We start from the raw sequence: 19,940 nt of genomic DNA on the forward strand, positions 1-19,940 counted from the left end.
CCTTTTACCTCCCAGCGTTTCTCCCTCCTTTTCTCCTGTGTGTTTGGAGATAGCAGCAGCCCCAGCAGGACAAACATTTGCTTTAACAGTTTCATTTTTTTCTTCTACCATCAGTTTGAAATATAATCACAGTAGGTGCTCTACAAAGCTGTGGGATGAGTAGCGCGATCAGCAACAGATTCCACCTTATCTGGCTGTGTGATATGCATGAACCTATTTCCATATGCATTGAAATGCCCCAGATAGCAGAGGAACAGCAGCACAGTTCTGCCGGTGCAAAGTTATTTCAGATTTAGAGCAGTCATGCTCCATATACCACGTCCACCCCGAGCCCTTTTCACCTGCTTTTGACACAATTTATCAACAAATAAGTGAGAGAAATAAATTCTGTCAATGCAGCAGAAACAAATGCTTTTGTTTTATTTTTCTTTTAGGGACCCGAGTTTGAACCGTCAGCTGCAGAACACTGGCTGCCCACAATCAGAGCATCGGAGATTCAGTAATTTCATGGCTTTAACTCCCGTTTTGATGCACTGCAGTGATATAATAGCATTCTGCCATCGCAACTGTACTTGAAAGATGCTGCATATTTATGAAGCTTTGTCTGACAGACATCTGCAGAGTATTTTACATCTTCAGAATTATTGACACTGCTGGTAAAGATGAGGATAAGATCCTCTTTTATGCAGGTTTTCGTTTTGATTCGTTTCTGGGGGTTGACATGGGAGCAGGGGCGGTTCAAGACTGTTTGGTGTCCTGGGCCAACATGCTCCCTCCACCGGGAGGCATCATTTAGATCAGACACACACATACGTCTTTTAATATTCTATTTAGGAAAAAAACATGTGAAAGAAACAAAAACAATGCTGTAAACACTCAAAGCAAGGCACAAACATACTGTGTACAAAAATTACATAAAACTAAAGTGCATTACAGAATCATGTGTAGTTTGTTTGCCTTTTGATCAAGACAAAAATGTCACTGCATAATACATACAGCTCATGCCGCTCTGGGCAGCTGTCCACTAAACCTGTCTATTATTTTATTATTATTAAAATATTCTGGTATTCATCCACAAAGTGGCCTTCTGCGTCCTCTACCGAACCCAACAGCTGGATTTTTTTTCTCCAGTATTTGTGATGTTTACATTCAGCTTGACATAATTTCACATGATTAATAATTTAGTTAAGTGCAGAGTGAACTACATACATTACTGCTGCTGAAAGATGCATTTGCTGACGTAAGGTTTTGGATTAGGCCACTCTTTTTTTTTTTTTTTGCTGTATCTGCATGACAAACTTTAATGTTCCCAGGTTACTGGGAGTTTTCTGCATTTTGTTTCTGTGTCACTTTATATAGTTTCCCTACAGAACGTTGCATGTTGTGCACATAGTTCCACCCATGCATGGAGCCAAACCAGATATTTACAGTACAAAAGGATTCTGATGTTAGTCTAATCGGCTACATAAATAATTTGTCTACCAAAGTAACACTTTGTAGAAGGACTTTGATGAGACAAAATCAGCTTTAATCAACCTGGACAGGATTCTACAGACTGTGTCAAAAGTTGGGTTACTCTGCGTTTTTCATGAAGACAGAAACCGGAGCTGTAGTCGTTGAGCTAACAGCAGAAGTAAAAGTTCATGACTGAATAATGAAAATGAAACTGAACAAGTTCCCAGCTGAAAGCTTCTTCTTCCTGAAACAAAATTCCAGCACAACTTAGATCCAAAGTTCCATCCAGGATTTCTGGAACAGTGATATTCAAAAAATGAACTCTAGTTTGTTCGCCTAGAAAGTCTGGTTCGTTTGGTGTGAACGCTCAACTGGGTCTCAGTTCGGTTGAAGTGAACTCTGGCGCAGTTTGAATGCATATGTGAACGCCAAGTAGACCAGAGACAGCTCCAAAAGCGGGAAGTGGACTACAGTGCAAGGCATTCTGGGTAAATACAACCAAAATAAACATGAGAGTCCAGCGCTATCTGGAGAAACGGCTAGTGGTCTTTTACCAAAGACAAAAGAGAAATCCTGCAACCACTAAAATCTGACACTACTTCATTTTGTTTCCATTTCGTGAAGAAGTAAGTTCATGTCTTCTTCAGACGTTTTTGTGTTGTTTCCTTCAGTGGTTCTTGTTGCAGCGCCACCACAGGCAAGAGTTGCAAATTAACTGAATTCAACATTAAAAGTTTGGCCTAAACTGGATCAACAGAGTAATGGTGTCATGTTGCTTTCTACAGTATTTGACTAAAAAATCATCAACCTTAATCTTGGCACAGAAAATTATGACTTATTAATTATTGAAAGTCTAATTTTTACCCATAAGTGTGTGTCTACTGTGCCTAATCACATACGGATAGATAACTTTGACATGTTTTCTACTGCAATGGCATAAGATACGGTTTAAGAACCCATTTCCCTAATTATCTCTAAATCCTTCTCCTCAGGCTGAAGTAGATGATCTGCTTAACAGCTGAGACATCTAGGGAATTACTGTGCATTTTAAACAAGTCTGAAAAACACAGTAATACGCAGTGAATGTTAGTATTAGCATGTTAATTTAGCGTTAACTTTGTTGTAGCTCATGTTGCAATATGGAATGGCTTTTAGCCAATATGACAGATAACATCTCTATATTAACATTTTTTATGTACAATATTAATACTGGATGAAAAATCAGGATTTAAGTTTTCCGTGTTACTAAAACAAGTGAATGGTTACAGTTTCAGGTAACAGACCTAGAAAGAGGTCAGATATTAAAAAGTTTGAAATGTGCAAAGAAAAAACACTTTAGATACCATAATGTGAGATATTAGTAATAAAATGTGCCAGAAGTCCTCTACATGAAATGAAATATTTGTGAGATTGCACAGCTGGATATTTTCCAAAGTGTAAGTGTCAGGCTCTATTCCTGTACCAGAACGACATCCCCTGGTGCAGACTCATCATGAACACCTTGAACAGTGTCCAGAGTTACACACCTGAGACAGTGAGGAAGAAGCTGCAACTTGGCTGCATCGAGTCTGGACCCATGGGACAGCATAGCAAACCGTCATCCTGTGACATTGTTAGATTTACTTGCCTTTCCACTTTTTTTTGTAAATTAATCAAAAAGTTAAATTTTTATAGTTATTTGTCATAGTTTTGTTGGGTTTTGATCTCAGTTCTTGATACACAGAGCTCTGTTTTTATAAGTTTAATTTGATTCATCTGCATGTGTCCTTTCTTGCATTTGGGTCCAAGTATCGACCTTCTAGTCCAGTACAGTTTTCCTTCCTGAAACCCCCATAAAGGCCTCGACCCGTTTCTCTAAAAGGAGACGCATTGTGCAAAATTCACACTTTGTACATCTTTGTACTTCCATTTGGGTTTTACTTATTCTGAAAACAGTCCAAACATTAAAACAAAAAATACTCAGATGGGTTTTTGGTGTCTGGAAAATAAGCCAAATGCCTCCGAAATGGAACGTCACTAAACTGCTGGCACCGCCTGTTACCTAGCAACCCAGGTAAGCTTCAGCACGTTTTGTCAGCTGATTGTAGCGCTGACAAATTTTATGCACTGTACAATGGCTGCTGGAAAAGACAAGTGTTTTGTTGCTGACCAGAAACCATTTCCTGCATTCTTTTTGGTTGCGAAGGAGGCTCCACTTTTGCTTTTCAAAGCTATCCGGTTGCATAATTGCGCATCTGTCTGCAGTCATTTAATATGTGAGTGTAAATGTTGACCTTGGGGGGCATATTTAGATTTAAAGTGATAAGACGCCCTAAAGAAGCTCATTCTAAAAGGAATTCAAAGTAGGCAGAACTGATCAGACTAAAATCTCATTATCTAAGAATGACTGTGCAAAAAAATATAACGATCCTGTTTCATGTAGCCCATAGATCTGTCCTACTATCTTCACAGAAGCCTAATAGGTCACCTTTAACAGAAGAGTAGTTGATCTCACTGTGATAGTTCTTCACAAAAGTCACCTCTAGAATTTAATTATTCAAATTTCTGACACATACAAGACGTGGGAAGAAAGCTATTTAGCTTACCTGTTTTGGGGTCAACAGAGAAGTATGGCTGACCATGAAGGATGCTGTACACAACTCTGGCACTGTTTCCATAGGTTGGGTCATCCGCGTCTGTGGCTGTTACTTGCGTCACGTATGTCCCTGCGGAAAAGAGCGGAGGGAAAAACACAAACCGACCTTGAATTAATCTGTTTCCTCATGAGACCAGCATCCAGATTCGTTTGAAGTTCATCAGCCTAACAAAGGATCTCACCTGACGCCTAATGAGTGTTGAGTCACTGGTGAGAAAGCTGCAGCTGAAGCTGCTGGAGTGGAATGAGGGACAATATTTAGCGCCCCTGTTGTTTGGTTGCATTTGCATGTTTGTAGCTTTACAAAGCAGCCGTAAAAATGTGATGGGAAAAAGTTCTGGTTCAAACACTTCACTGAACAATGCTCCCATTAAGAAAACAAAGAGCAGAGTCAGGAACAGCCTTCCAGTCTCCTAAAGCAACACTAATCACTTAGTGATAAGTGTTGGGTTTAACTCAACTGCTTTTATATTTTTGTCCTGGGAAAAATAGATGAATTCATAAAGATATTCCCAAAAATATACCCCAAATTTGCTTCTTTTTCTAGGCACATTGAGTGCTGGGAAAGGTGGGTAGCAACTGGCAACATTTACTTAATACTTGAGTAATATTACTTCTACTAATTTTTGAGTCAAATTTGCACCATATTTATCATTTTAATGTTATTTTCTATCTGCTGAATATCTGAAGGTCAAGTGAAGATACAGTAAGGATACAGTATATGTTCTAACGTACCATGCTGTCAAAAGTTTTATATAGTAAGAACAATTTGGAAATATTTCCTTCTGCTTGAATTTATTTTGTCATTATTTTATTTGTTTTCCTTATTTTCTATTATTATTTTACTCTCCAAAAATGTAGTTTTTTGTGTAATTACATATTTTGTAACAATGCAATCAGATGTTTTGTTACTTCAGTAGCTTTTTTTTTTTTACCAAATATATTTTTTGTCTTACTTCAATCCTTTTTCTAAGGATATTTTTAACTTTTACTTGAGTAAAATTATATTGAAGCAGTTCTGTTCTAAGTTCAGTACAGTTTTTGGCAGCTCTAACCCCGTCGGAGTCCTTGTTATGTCAACAATTCATCATTTCATTCGAATGGAGTAGAATTAGCTACCAGATCAGCTTCGACATCCCTAATTGACACAAGCTGTTTCCCACAAGAGCATTTCTGCTAAATTATGCTTGTTTGATGTTTCCACTGCACCAAATAAAAACTGTGTTGTTTCTTTGCCAGAAATCCAAACGGACTTCTCCAGGACGGAGCTGCAGTTTGATAGTTTCCAGTATTGGAGTTCGTCCCATAATCGTTGGGTTGCCGGTTTGATCCATCGCTCTCTGACTCTGTTGTTGTGTCCTCAGGCAAGACACTTTATTTTAAAAAATTCAGGAAAAAATGCACTAAATAATAGATAAATAATTGGTTTGCAGGTCAAATAAATATTTGATCCCCTACAACTGAGATCTTGATGAATAAAAGCGTCGACATGTTTTCTATAGTTGGTCACCAGGATTTGACATGTAAGCTGAGATTTTGACTCCTTTTTACAAAAAAACTCTAAATCCTTTAGTTTTCCTGAGTCCTTAACTTAAAGCTATGGCTTTTCTATAGGACTGGGTTCGGGAGTTTAACTAGGCCGCTCCATGACCTTAATGCCATGTTTGGCCACTTCTTCTGTCTTCACTGTGGATTTTGCCCATCTTTACTGTTTCCTACTTTTCCCCTCCGTGCTTCACAGTAGAGATATTGTTCTTGAGGTTTTATTCTGGATTTCTGGATCTCAGTTTTGATCTCACCTGGCCATGTTGCTTTTTTCCCAATCTTCCAATGACGCAACGGTCAAAAAATGCAAGTGGAAATTGGCAAAAAGCTTATCAGCAAGTAATATTTGCCTTAAGCTCCCAGGAAAAGAGACAAAAAAAACAATGATTTGAGTCAAGAAGCGAGAAACAACAATGGGTGTGTGATTACAATCATGAAGATTTGTTGATCTGCTTTTTTCTATTTGGTGAAAAACAGTTCTAAGCATTTGCTAAAATTCAACAGATTCAGGTTTTCTAGCTCCACAACACAAGCAGATTGCTCAGAATGACTCCCCCCCCACATCTGGGCGGTGTAAAAATATACTGGATGAAGACGAAAATTGCAGGATGTGTGGGATGCTTTTTATGATCAAGAGGCACTGACCGGAGGGCTGGCACTTAACTTGGTCATTTTCTACGCTGCTTGATGCCTGTAAAGAACTCGCTGTATATTAAATGGTTTTATTTGTTTGTTTTTTTTAGTCTGTGGTTGAATTAAAATATCAGGTGAAGTGAGAGAGAGAGAGATTAGCGTTCCTGAAAGATGGCTGATTAGAAATGCTGTAGAAGGGCTGTGCTAAACATGTGTGCAGAGCAGATGAGATAACACGTTTCCTGCTAATGCAAAGAGAGCAGAGCCTCGGCAGCCTGTATGAGCTGAAAGTTTGAAAGCCTCCGAGCGCCTCTGACTCCTACACATTCCCATGCAACAAAGGTAACAGCTTTTACATAAGTGTGAGGCTATAAACCAGTAAAATGGATTTCAATTTGGAGGAAGAAGGAAAATCAAATGCCTGAATGAGAACACATTGAAAAAAACGGTTCAAATTCTTAAACCATCCAACTTCATCAAACAGCGTATTACTCCAGATTAATGCAGTGGTGTAAAGGAAAGCAATTAATGTCGCAGACTGCACAATGTATGCATGCTTTATATTTAAGCATGAGGCTGGGAGATAAGAATTGCATCTATCTAAAGACTGATCCGATTACGAGAAGGAGTTTTTTGCAGAAAAATTCATGAGTCTGATGTTAAAAAAAACACATTAACAACCTAAAGTGGAAGTTTGTATAAAGGCAGTGGAAGAAACACATTGATTAAGCATAAGACTTCATTTTGCAGTAATTACACCTCCCTGAAATAGTGTTTTTAATCTGCCTCATTCCCTAAATGATTCAGGGATAAACTATTTATTGACAAGGGATTATGGAAAGATTTGTTGCTTGGCTAAATGTTTGCTGCATTTACTAACGTACCAGCCACTGAAGCAAATTTCTGCCTAGCAGCTCTTGGTCTCTTTAGGACATTTAGTGAGGCGTTTTTGTTTGTGTGTTTGGTAATAAACACAACAGGCTGGCAATTCATTACCCTCTGAACACTTCACTACAATTTAATTCAATAACTGCATTTTCAAATGATGGCTGCATCTCAGTACGGACAACTTTTGGCTCATATTTTATGCTTTTTATTTATGTTGTCTGTCACCAAAGTGCCTGATTTATACCAGAGTTAAATGTTAAACTTACCTATGGGTGGTTTTGTATTTATGGATTTTTCTGCAAAACATGACTCCAAATTATTCATGGTAAACTCAACCAAAACAAATGCTAATCTGTCGCTAGCAGGAGAAATGACTCGTGGTCTTTTATCGAAACTCCATTTTTGTTTACATTTTATGATGAAGAAGGAAGCTGCGTTCAGTGTCTTCAGAGGTTTTTGTGTCGTTTCCTTCAGTGGTTCTTGGTGCAGCACCACCACAGGCCAGGAGGGGAACAGTTTTTTCAAAGGGTTTGGATCATTTGACAGTGCAGTGTGAAAGTGAACCACAGCAGCTGAAAACATAACAGATGTTACAATTTTGGCCTCAAATCAAATCAGTTCTACTGGACTATCTGGTATGAGGTGAAGCGGGACAGATTATGTTTCAGATTAAAGGTTATTGGCAAGACTTTATTAATTACCAAGGCCTAAATAGTAAATATTGTAACATTGTGGAATGTAATTTTCTATGACTGCTACATGAATTAAGCTGGATAAAGACATTGTATGATAACCCAGATCAAATCTTTTATTTCTCTAACTGATCTCTTCACTTCTCTTTCATGGGCATGTTTTTTTGACGAACTTGAAAGCCTCCGTCCTACGGTAAACATTACAGAGCTGCCTTTGATTCAGGGAGCCCGCCAAGCCTGCTCCGTGTTTTCCCTGCTTTCTACCCATCCTTTCCCCGGGACTGCTGAATTTGAAGTTTTGAGGGCTTCATTGTGATTCACATCAAGAGAAAACCATTCTCCCAGCGAATTACCTTGATCTGCCACCCCTCCCCCCAAGGGAAGTGTAAAGACAAAGCTGTGAAATGTACTAAGGGCACACCAGGAATAAAATGGTTCTCTGAAATGTCAAAATCTGTTAGGTGGAGCAGCGTTACCCCGCTGGTTGTAGCCATTCTGCTCACAAGCTGAACTTGTTTTGTTTTTTTTTTACTATTTCTCAAAGAGAAAGAAAAGTTTCCCTTGCAAAGTAGAATTTAGATTGGGCCAAAAAATAAAAATACAACCCAACCCAAACCTGATCCAACTCAACCGATTAACTTTAGTTCTGGGCCCAAACCTGACGTAAATAGGACAATTAGGACAACAGCAGATCTTTAATGTATTGTGGTGCTGAGCCATTCAGTGATTTATAAACTAACAGTTTTTTAAAGTCTATTCTCTGAGCTACGGGGAGCCAGTGCAGCTGATGTGCTGCATCTTCCTAGTTTTAGTCAGAACGCCAGCAGCAGCGTTCTGGATCTGATCGATTATTTTTAGGACACTGTTACAGTAATCAATCTGACTAAAGACAAATGTATGGATGAGTTTCTCCAGATCTTGCTGCAACATTAGTCCTTTAAACCTGGAAATGTTCTTCAGGTGAGAGAAGACCAGCTTTGTAACTGTCTGTATGTGGCTCTGAAGGTTCAGCTCAACACACCCAGATTTCAGACCTGATCAGTAATTTCTAGATGTCATAACTGAAGCTCCTTGTTTTCTTTACTTCCTCAACAGTTTGAACTATCAACTCCTCTATTTACAGTATAATATGTAGATTAACAGAACTTTACTTTATCGTGTTTCTTCCTCTGTGCTGCATGATTGTTAAACGCCACAGAAGCCAGAGCCTGTGGCCAATTCTGGTCATCAATCTGAAGTGTACTGCAGTTATGTTAGGGCTCTGCATGCTCTCTTACCGACTGGTGACATCTCGGGTACGCTGGCTGTGTAAGGTCCCTCCAGGAATTTTGGTTCATTGTCATTGATATCTTGGACCTTGATGACAAACTCCGATTCCGGCTCCAGGGGGATATTGGTGTCGATGTCCACAGCCTGAGCCCGCAGGGTGTAGTAAGGCTTCTCCTCCCTGTCAAGGCTCCTTAAGGCATGGATGTCCCCCGTAGTTTGGTCAATTGTGAAAATGGAGCCAGCACCTTCCCCCGAGAGGGTGTACTTCACCGAACTGTCCCCCTTATCGAGGTCAGTGTGGAGCTGTGAGACAAAAGAGGGGAGGGGAAAAAAAGAGGCTGAGTGCAAACATTGACACAGATAATGATTCAATGAAAACACCGGGGAAGAGCTGTCAAGGAGAACTATTTCACAATGACAGTCAAGGAAACTGACTGCACATCAAAGAGTTCACTCAGCTCTCTGTGAAGATCTGCAAAACACCAAGTCAGGCGAAAAGGAAAATGATCAAGCGCTCAGAACATTCTGCAGATTAACGACGTGAAATCTTTCATAAATAATGAATCATCTCACTGCAATTATCCTTCAACAACTTAAGACCCATTACAGTTTAAGAAGAACTCAGAACTCTTTTCTTATAATAGACCAATGGGAGTTTAACTTTAGGAAGCAAACATCAAACAGAAAAAAACACACCAGATCAACACCTACAAAAAACAGTTTATAATTGATTATTTGGAGGGATTATTTGGGCTTCGCCGTATCTCTTATAAACATCATGTTAAGCTGCACTTTCCAGAAGCAAACACAGATTTTAATCTGTTCAGTTTTCAGCAAGACACAGCAGCTTGTTTTAAGTCAGTAATTCCTCTGTTTAGATTTTTAAGAAAGTGATTATGACAAGAGAAAAAAAAGTTAATAAATCTGCCAATGGTGCTTTGTTTTATCAATGTTAAGAAATTGTTTACTTAAAACAAGCTCAAATATCTTGCTAAAAAGTAACTTATAAGTTAGTTTTATCTTATTTCAAGTGTAATAAGAAATTTGCACTGGAAACTAAACTAACATTACTTGGTAAAATGTTGCATTTTTGCAGCGTCAACATACAAAACATTCATATTTGCCAAATTAATCTAAAATATGAGGCTGCAGATGAGCGCGTGCAAATCAGAACAGAGCTCCAGCATTTGCAACATATCCAGGCAGAAAGCATATTTGCTAATACAGACGCAGGTCGATGGAAGCAATTTTTTCCCCTTCTGACAAACACAAAACACATTTGGCACAAGAAAACCCTATTGACATAGTTATGTTTACTTTATGGCAGAAAGCAGCTATGATATTCAGAGCCTTTTAAATATTTACAGGCTGTAATGCAATGTGATTACCTCAGAGGACTATGGATTTTTCTCTCACTTTGTCAGTGAGATGGAGTTTCCACAAGCCTGACTGAATGGAGGTTGTAAACCGGGAGAAAATAAAAGATAAATATTCACAACTCCAAGCTACTAGCTTAAGTGTTGTCTTGTGGAAACAGGAAACATTTTCCATTACATTTGGCTTCTTAAAAATAAGCTTTTTCAGTTATGCTTGTGTTTGACCAGGCAACAATTTGTGTATTATGTTACTTTTGCATCTTGTTGTGTTACAACTTTAATGTAGTTAAAATTAAATCTGTGTGAGAGATCAAACTCATATCCTTGTAAGTTGGTTTTCCAAAGAATATTTGTAAGCTAACATTAACTTGACACTGGATTCTTTGGTTGTTTTAGCAGGACAACAAATAAAAGGAACTGGAGCATTTATTTTTCTATTTCAGTAAGTAACTGTGAGCTTAATTAGTTAAAAAGAAATTGCTACACAGTAACAATTATTCCCCTAAAAAAGCACAAGTTTAAAACTACTAAAACTGTGACCAGTCAAGTTGGGAAGAGGTTAAAGTTTATCTTGAAACCAGACATCATCAAGAGGATGTTTAGTGAGGGAATTAACTGTCAGCCATTTTCAAACCTGCATCTTGTTGGACATACTTTCTGTTTTATGAATTCATTGGATAAAATACTTTCATTATCTACTTTCAGCAGATTTTAACCCAGAAGCTAAAACCTTTGTGTATATATTAATCGTTTCTTAGTTTTTAAATAAACTTTTCAACAACCACAGAAGAAGAAGCTTTAGCTGAAATGCATTACTGGCTTCTAAAATACGGCGTTTCACGGTTGATGTTTCAAAAGATTGAATTAAGCTTCTCTGATTCTACTTTTCTTCTGATCTATTGAACCTATAATTTCCCCGACCTCAGCTTTTCTATTTATGCATTCTCCTAATGAGTCAATGGATTCCCGCTACGCCGTTGCTAACTGCCATGGCCGTGACGACAGGAAGAAATATGAGCTGCGGCTGTAGATTTTCTGTAGGTTACAGCAGATCCAACAGACAGACAAAAATAAAAAGGCACCAACACACTGGGAGTAATTGGTGATTCAGAGCAAATTGCCAAGTTCACAGAAGCATAGCATGGCATTATAATGCTGTCACCCATTGGTGCATTTCCCATTGCTATTCAAATGATAGACTATTATTCTTAGTACATGACCGATGTTGGGGGATAACGAGACCCCAAAACATTTCTCCCAGGAGGACGAGGACGTGATGGAGATTAGGTTTTCTCATGTACAGCTAATTTGACTGATATGTTCTCCTCCTCCACCGCAATTCAATTAGAGATTCACAAAATTACTCAAAAATTAAATGCATAGGCAAAAAATTAATTGGGCTAACACTTTAGATTGCTTTTTTTTTTTTTTTTTACCCCCCAAAATACCAGTATCTGAGTGATGCCGCTCCTGTACGGAAGAGAAGTAGAGCTATGGGAAAAAACACATTTTATGACTTTAATCTGAGAATTCTGACTTTTTTCTCAGAAAATTAAAGTCAGAATTTCTGGGGGGGAAAAATCATAATTATAATAAATCACCAAATTAAAGCAGACTAAGTTCTTTTCAAAAAGCAGTACCTGGCAAAATTCAGATTCAGATTAACTTTATTTAGGTAAATTTACAACTAAATATTTAACAAACCAATAATTTTCCAAAAAGGAGCAGGTGGAAAATATTTTACCATTTACATCAAAACAGCGAAATGCATGCAAATCTAAAATAAAATGTAAAAATATGATAAAAAAATAAAAAGGTTTTGGTGCTCTGCATATTTTTTGTAAAAACTGTTGTAAAAATGAGTGAAATTTTGTTTGTGATTGGATTAAAATCAATTTCTCACTTTTACTCCTGGAAGTTTTCCTTTAGTTTCCTTTTAAGAAAATTATTTTTACTAGTTGGCCTGATACTGTAACGTTTCTGTTGTGATGTTTTATTTATTTTATTTACTTATTTTTATTATTCATTTTCATCAGTTTATTCTGTTGTGTTATTCTTTCTGTACAGCACTTTGGTGCAGTTTTAAACTGTTTTTAAAAGTACTATATAAATACATTTGAATTTGAAGTAAAAACTGAAATTCTTCAGTCTTGGTAAAAGAAATCAGACATTTTATGCTATATTTTTTCCACATTTCCTCTCTAATTTAGTCTTGCCGAAGGGAAGCTTCTACCTGAATCTGTTGAGAGAGCTGATGAGTGACAGGAAGCAGGTGTGATAACTAGTGAAGGGAACAGAAAGCATCAAAGAAGAAAGGAAGCAGCAATCACACAATCTCAAGAGTGTTTGGAATAGAAAAACGTGAAGATTTTGGACTTTGGTTGAGTTACAGGATGGATTAAAACCAAAAAACTGCAGAATGACTGCAGAAAGGTAGGAGCTGATTTTCCTCTGCTGGCTCTGGTTTCCTTTTCTGTCCCCTCTGCTCTGTTTGGTACAAAAGCTGCCTATTGTGCTCATTATTCCTGAGTTGGCTTTCATTATGCGCTTGCTTCTGTTAGTCCTGCTTTCTTTTGTGCCGGTTTGCATTGACTGGGCCTTAATAGATTATTTATATGCATTTTTGTTCCTACAAGCTTTGGCATTTGTTGTGGAATTTGTCTCCTTGAGTTATGCAGATATGTTTTTGTTGGGATGTCATGATGACAAATTGGTTAAACGCTTTGAGCTGCAATGATTTAAAAATTATAAGTCGCTGTGTGTTTTTCCCTTAAATGTGAGTGTGGCTTAGTAATTATTAATCATCTCTGATCCGCCAGGGGTTTTATCTTCATGTGTTGGCAATAGATGTGTTTTTGTGATTTCTCTGACACTAGTGAAAGGATTTGACTTGAGTGGTAAATATTTAATGGGAAGTAGTAGACATTTTGCTCATAATAAGATGGATTATTTTCTGCACTGATGATTTTTAAATGCCTTCCATGCAATGCTTATTTAGATTGTTGTAAGACTTTAGAAATGTTCTTTTTTTATATATTTATTTCATCTCACTTGTTTTAAGTATCTCTTAAATCTCTAAGCTGTATTATCACAAATTATAAGTTGAGCTGCAAAGTTTATAAGCCATTATATTTGTCTGAAATGGTCTTCCGGGTCTGGAAATGCTAATTTGTGCAACAAAACATTAAAAATCATCAGGTTCCAAAATGACTGTAATCTCATTTCAAGTTTGAAAAGCCAAACTACCTGAAACATTGGTGAAAAGTTAAGAACAGGACAATACAGAACCAAACTGAACAACCTGATTTCATCATCTTTTAACTTTTTTGGTCTCTTTGGCCTTGTGATCATGTTTTGAGCAACATTTCTTACCAATATTGCTTCATTTAGGTTAGAAAACATTACTTTCTCTGGACTTTTCTGTCTTTTCCATCCGTTCTGCTGTGGATCTGCTGCTGTGTTTGAGATCGTCGTCTTGTTGATGACCAGGTTTGAGCAAAGCTTCAGGTTATGTTTGACTCAGGCATGTGAAATCAGATCTTAACCACTGTGCCTGACAGTTTCTGCTGAAATTCTGTGTTTTATGCTGTCAACATATTGTTGTACATATTATGACTCCGACCAAAGCTTTCTACTTCCAGATAAGCTACTTGTTTCGTCCTTTTTCCTATTTTCCCTGTCATGAGCTTTAATGTTTAACATGTATTTACACCAACCCAGTTTGGTTCGCTTTAATTAAACTCTAGTTTATTTGCCTGTCTAAAAGCCTCAGCTCAGTTGAAGTGAACTCTGGTGCAGTTTGAATGTGAACACCAAGCAGACCTGAGACCGCTCCAAAAACAGGAAGTGAACAATAATGCAGGGCATTCTGGGTAAATGCAACCAAACAAACTTGTGAGTCTGGCACTAGGGGGCGAAATGGTTTGTTCTGACAAAAGCAAAACACAACGGATTAAAATCTGGCCACACATCATTCCTTTATAAATAACTTTAGTGAATCAAAATATTCCAGATAAACCTTGCTGCCTCCATGATGATTTCTCTTGGGAGGCGTGTTGGTATTGCTGATATCCCTCGTGAACTTTTAACCCCTCTCAGATTGTTGGATCTTAACAGTTGCTTCTCTAAGCTCGTTATTTTTGATGTCTTTCCATTTTGACATTGTCCAAACACACCTGAATGCTTCAAAGCAGAAAATTATCAAAACCTATTAAATAAGTCAGATTTGATGATTTGCTAATGCAGTACAGCATCCTGATGTTACTTTTGCACTTAAAGCCAATAAAAACAGTAAAAGTGAACATAGTTTCACACGTGGCTCCTTTTACTTGTTACATTATTAACGACTTTTGGTAAATATCTGATCACTTTTGTATGAAAACCCTAAAACTCCACAAGGGTCTGTTTTTTGTTTTGTTTCACTTTCATGGTAAACAATCAACTTTCCATTGACTTTATGATTTTATTGTTCTGGTGAAAACTTTAGCTCTACATTTTGTTTCATTCCTTGAGGGAACAGAAGCTTCCAGAACAGTTTCTAGTCAACAGTGAGGGATTTCTGCTGGAAAAACTGCCTTGTGTTCAACAGTTGTTCCTTTATCATCCATCCCTTTTTTCCCCTCTCTGTTGTAATCCCGTAATCTTTCGCAGCATCAATTGCTCTAGATTATCTCATGAGTTTGGCGCTCCCATTAGACAGATGAAACGAGACAAACATTTTCCTTCTGCAACAAAGCGGCCCTCGTCTCTCTGTGGTTTCAGTTGTGACCTACTGCAGAGATGATGGCGGCAGATGAACTGTTGCAACAATGTTGTCTTAATGGGATCTATTTCTTTTCATGACGCCGACGGATGGCAGACACAGAAAACAGCTGTGTTTAAAGCGGCCCAAATCGGGCCGCCCGGAGCCAAACCGCTGCTGTGAAAACACAAAGCTGGTTTTCATTAGACCTGTTTGATGACACGCTTTCTAATTGTGATTGCAGCGTGTTACAAGATCCCCAATCTCACTGTCACCTATTCCTGGTGGACCTAATAATGGCAGCTTTACAGTGAGACGTGTGTGTGTTGCTGGTGCTTTGTGAGGCTGAATCAACTTGTTTTTGACACACTAAGAAAATGAGCTGCGTAAGCGACACGGCAGAATATGTTGCAGAGCAGTTGTTTTGGATTGCATAAGGTTGTCAAGGCGTTTGTGATGATTGCCAGCATATATAATAAAGCATGCAAAGGCAGCTCAGGGTTGATTGAGAAATGCCTCATCATTAAAACAAACCTGCCTCGTGGTGTCTGCATCTGCCAAAACATCTCAAGTATTATATAGAAAAAAACACAAAATCTTAAGTATTTTTCTTGTCCAGTTTCTCCTGCAAATATCTTATTTCAAGTGTGCTAACTTAGAAGTGACTTTTCCACAAGATATAGGGATTTGTTGTAAGTCAGTACTTTGCTTGCAGATCGTTTCACTCATTGCAGGACATGTTTCCCATGCTAAGTGAAATGATCTGCCATCTTTATTAATATTAACATATTATTGATTTAAAAGAAGCTCCTAGATGTTGCTGAAAACGTACCTGTAAACTAGTTTTGCCTCATTTCAAGTGGACTCAGATATTTGCTAGAAACTAGTCCAAATATACTTGATTTTGTTTTTGCAGTTTAGACGTGGAGAGAATCGTTGACACTTTATCACCTTGGTCTAGGTCTCGTTGATGGCCAGTAGCATGTCAGAGTTAAAACTGATGATGAGCAGAAAGTTGAGATGGTAAATCGGAGGATGTTATGGTTCATTATCGACAGGTGTTTCCAGTTGAAAGTTTGAAAACGATCATTGTCGCAATGACTGTTTAAGCCTGAATAAGCAAACATGAAGTAATCGGAGGAGAAATAAAATCCACATTCCTCTTCTGTTGTGTTGATCTCTGTCCATCAAGAGAGAGCAGGCGACAATAATACACCACAGGTAAGCAGAGATTGTAATACTTGGCAATGGGCGAAGCTGGAATCAGACGTCATAAGGACTGCACTCACACAATACTGTCTTTTAAACTCGGCAATGAAAGCCGATGGCATCGTCACGAGATCATAATGAGATGAAGGAAGGAAACAAAACTAATAGCAACGACCTTTTGTGGAGCATTGATTGCAGGTCTGTAGAGAAGTCTGGATGTGGTGGGATTGAGATGTGACGCGCTTTACTGACAGACTCCCAACTCATAAGTTCATAATCATAATTTTCAGCCTTTATGTCCAGATTTCCAGTGTCTGGCTTCATCTGGTGCAGAATTACGCTGCACGTCTCACATCAGTGACGTGAAAACTGGATAAAACGTCACAACTGTTCAGACTGCAGACGTGTAGAAAACAATTAGATGTGTATTGAACCACATATGGAAGCGGCACAATTTGAAAAAGCTGTATGTTGATTCAGCACCAGAAGGAAAGATCTGGTTGATCTGGTTGCTTTTTCATTTTTTGCTGCCACTTTTAAAGAAACCTTCTGGGAAAAAGTTAAAAATGAAATATTTGTTCATAATGACAAGAATGTTAAAGATGCTCTAAAAACCATTAATCCATCATGCTAGGAGACTATTTCAGTCTGAGCTTGACACAAAGATGGTAAAACGATCAAAACGGAGGACTGACCGACTCCAGATCCCTTCAACTTCACCTTCAGCCAAGGTCAAAATCAAAATGCCTGAAACCTTTGATGCCGTTCAGGATCTCTGTCAGTACTGATACTTTCCTGACTAAAAATCATTATTAATGCTAATACTTTATGTATTTGAGAGGTTCAGCCTCCAATTAAACTGTTAATGTTTGCCTTTTAACTTTCACTTTTTAACTTTGTCTATCCTTGATTCTGATAACCTCTTTAATCGTCAGTGATTTCATTGTCACACATCTATGCCTCGTCTTTGGAAAAGAAAAAAAAATCTGTTAATCAAGAGCACATATCAGAAATCTGTTCATTTGACTTTGCATTAACAGATGTGGCTGTTACTGAATAAATTATCATTTCTGATTAGGGAGAAGTTGAGATTTGATTTTTCTCCTTGATTGGCAGGCGAGGAAAAGCCGCCTCTTTAATTTATTAGCATTAAAAAGAAATGTTCAGGTATTTCAATACAAGCACCCAAGAGATGTGCATTGATTCAGAACAGCACATTGAGGGAAGAAATGCAAAACGAAACGGACAGACACATTGGCCCATTAATTACAAGAGAACACAGCCTGTTATTAATTAAAATTTCCATTATGCCAACAATGGTAATCAGTTAAATAAAGGAATATTCATTAATAAAGAGGCACTCAATTGTTGAAAGCATAAAGAACCAAATGGTCCAGGGGCAAAATCATAGCCTTTGTAATCAAATATAAAAGAACAAAAGAGCACAAGTTATTGTAATAACAAAGGGAGGCAGAAAAGAATTTAAACAGGAGGTTGGAATTATATCACTGACTAAAAGAACAGCCTGTTGGTTCAGAATTCAAAAAGATGGAAACGGAGATGAGTTGAAATGAAGCGTTGCAGAATGGCTGTCTGACGGGACGACAAGGATGACCTTCCTATTTTTTATTTATTTTTCTCTAAGCATAATTAGTGAGACGCTCCGAGCGCCATATCTGTTGACACGGCAGCTAAAAAAAGAAGCGGATTGTGTGTGAAACTGTAATAAGACTCCAGTTACGATCCAACCTCACGACAAACACGGAGGAAGCTTTTCTTTTTGTTTGTTTTTTTTCCGTCTTGATTATTAAGGTACATGAGGAATATTCAATATTTATGTACGAGCTCTTCAACTGCTGTAAGTCAGAGATTTTTCACTGATCATGGAGCGCAGCAAATAATTACATAACTGAATTGGCTCATAAACCAACAAACATCCATGTGGGAAGTGGGCAGCTCCTCACCATGAAAGCTACTGACGTTGCTTATGCTAAATTTGCATAATGACCATCTGCATTTATAAAGGGAACTTCCTTCTGTCAACTCTTGTTTTTTTTATTTGATATAAAATCTACTTGTGCCACTTGTAGCTAAAGGTAGCTGCTGTGAGTAACCATTAACCTAGCAGTCATGTTTGGACTGTGGGAGGAAGCTGGACAGAACCCGCCCAGACAGACCGACCGCAGGCTGGGGTTCAGCCCCACACTGCAAAAACACAAAACCTTACCAACTGCTTTTGGTTCTTTCTTATCTTGGCCCACTTAAAGTAAGACGAACCTAACTGACGCTATATGACGCTTATTTCACTTACAGCAAGAAGCTTTTTCCATGTTTGTGAAAATATCTGACAGTAGAGCCAAAACCTTTTCATCAACATTATGGAAATGATTACTTAAAACAATCTCCTATCTTGCTGAAAAGTTACTTTTAAGTCTTATTTCAAGTGTACTAAGATGCAGACACTAGAAACTAGACCAACAAATATTTAAGATTTTGGATTTTTGCGGTGCAGAACCTTCTTGGTGCAAAGCAGCAGCGTTGCCTGGAGCAAACCTTTAATGGATTAAAGCAGGGGTGTCAAACTCATTTTGGTTTAGGGGCCGCATACAGCTTAATCTGATCTGCAGGGGGCCACACAAGTAAACTCATTGCAAGATTAAATAGAACCAATAAAAGTGGACTTGTTGTTGATTTTTATATTAAACGAATTTTACTTTTACAAAATATATTATGAATAATCTCAGTTTTTAAGAAAGGTATCTGCAATTTCAACAATACTTTTACTCAGTTAAGCTTTTATTTAAGTGCATTATGCATAAGAACTGATCTCAGTGATTGTATAATGTTGCAAAACATTTATTCACAGTTTTTGGAACTTAAAAACACTGTCCTGTATCACAAAATACAACAGACAAAAATTAAGAAAAGATTTAAAATCAATTTTCAACATCTGGGAAGCAATTTGAACAAATTATCTGGCTTCACACATTTGAAATCTTAAGTGTCAGCTGTTTTAAACAGACATTTGATTAAGTACATTTGTTGATGCATAAAATGCATACATATAGAGAAACTTGCATACATAACATGTATGTATGTTAGCATGCACGAGAAATATGAGGTTGCCAGGGCCAAAATAAAAAGCTGGTAAAGCATAGAATCGAACTTGTTTACGGAACCTGAAGCTCAGTGCTGCCATCTGCTGTTAGTTCCGCTGCAGTGTTGCATCATGTTGTGTGCTCTGAATAAAACACAGCGCCCCTCGTGGACAGTATAGGAACTGCAGATTTTCAATTAAACGAAGTATATGTTTTTTCATGAATAATGATAATGCATTTAGCCCCCGGGCCGGACTAAATCGTTTGGCGGGCCGGTTCCGGCCCGCGGGCCATACGTTTGACACCCCTGGATTAAAGTCTTTGTTTTTTTTATTTGTCGTTGTTTCATACAATTAAAAGGTGTAAAAAAGAGAGAATTTAATCTTGGTTTCACATTTA

The 19,940-nt window shown here is 37.8% G+C and overlaps 1 protein-coding gene across 1 annotated transcript in view; it reads right to left on the minus strand.

Annotated features, from left to right (window-relative positions):
• Positions 1–3,942: 3,942 nt before the first annotated feature.
• LOC106921143 (cadherin-12-like) overlaps positions 3,943–19,940 on the minus strand; it is a 38,783-nt gene continuing 22,785 nt past the window's right edge. The window contains exons 2-3 of the mRNA XM_088001352.1: positions 9,126–9,420; positions 3,943–4,160 (exon numbers count right to left, since the gene is read on the minus strand). Coding sequence (XP_087857478.1) covers positions 3,988–4,160; positions 9,126–9,420 — 468 coding nt within the window. The 3' untranslated portion in view covers positions 3,943–3,987. The remainder of the gene's footprint in view (positions 4,161–9,125; positions 9,421–19,940) is intronic.

This window comes from Poecilia mexicana, unplaced genomic scaffold (genome assembly GCF_051168715.1).
Source record: "Poecilia mexicana isolate PSO_F unplaced genomic scaffold, ASM5116871v1 scaffold_20, whole genome shotgun sequence".
In the NCBI taxonomy this organism is placed as follows: Eukaryota; Metazoa; Chordata; class Actinopteri; order Cyprinodontiformes; family Poeciliidae; genus Poecilia; species Poecilia mexicana.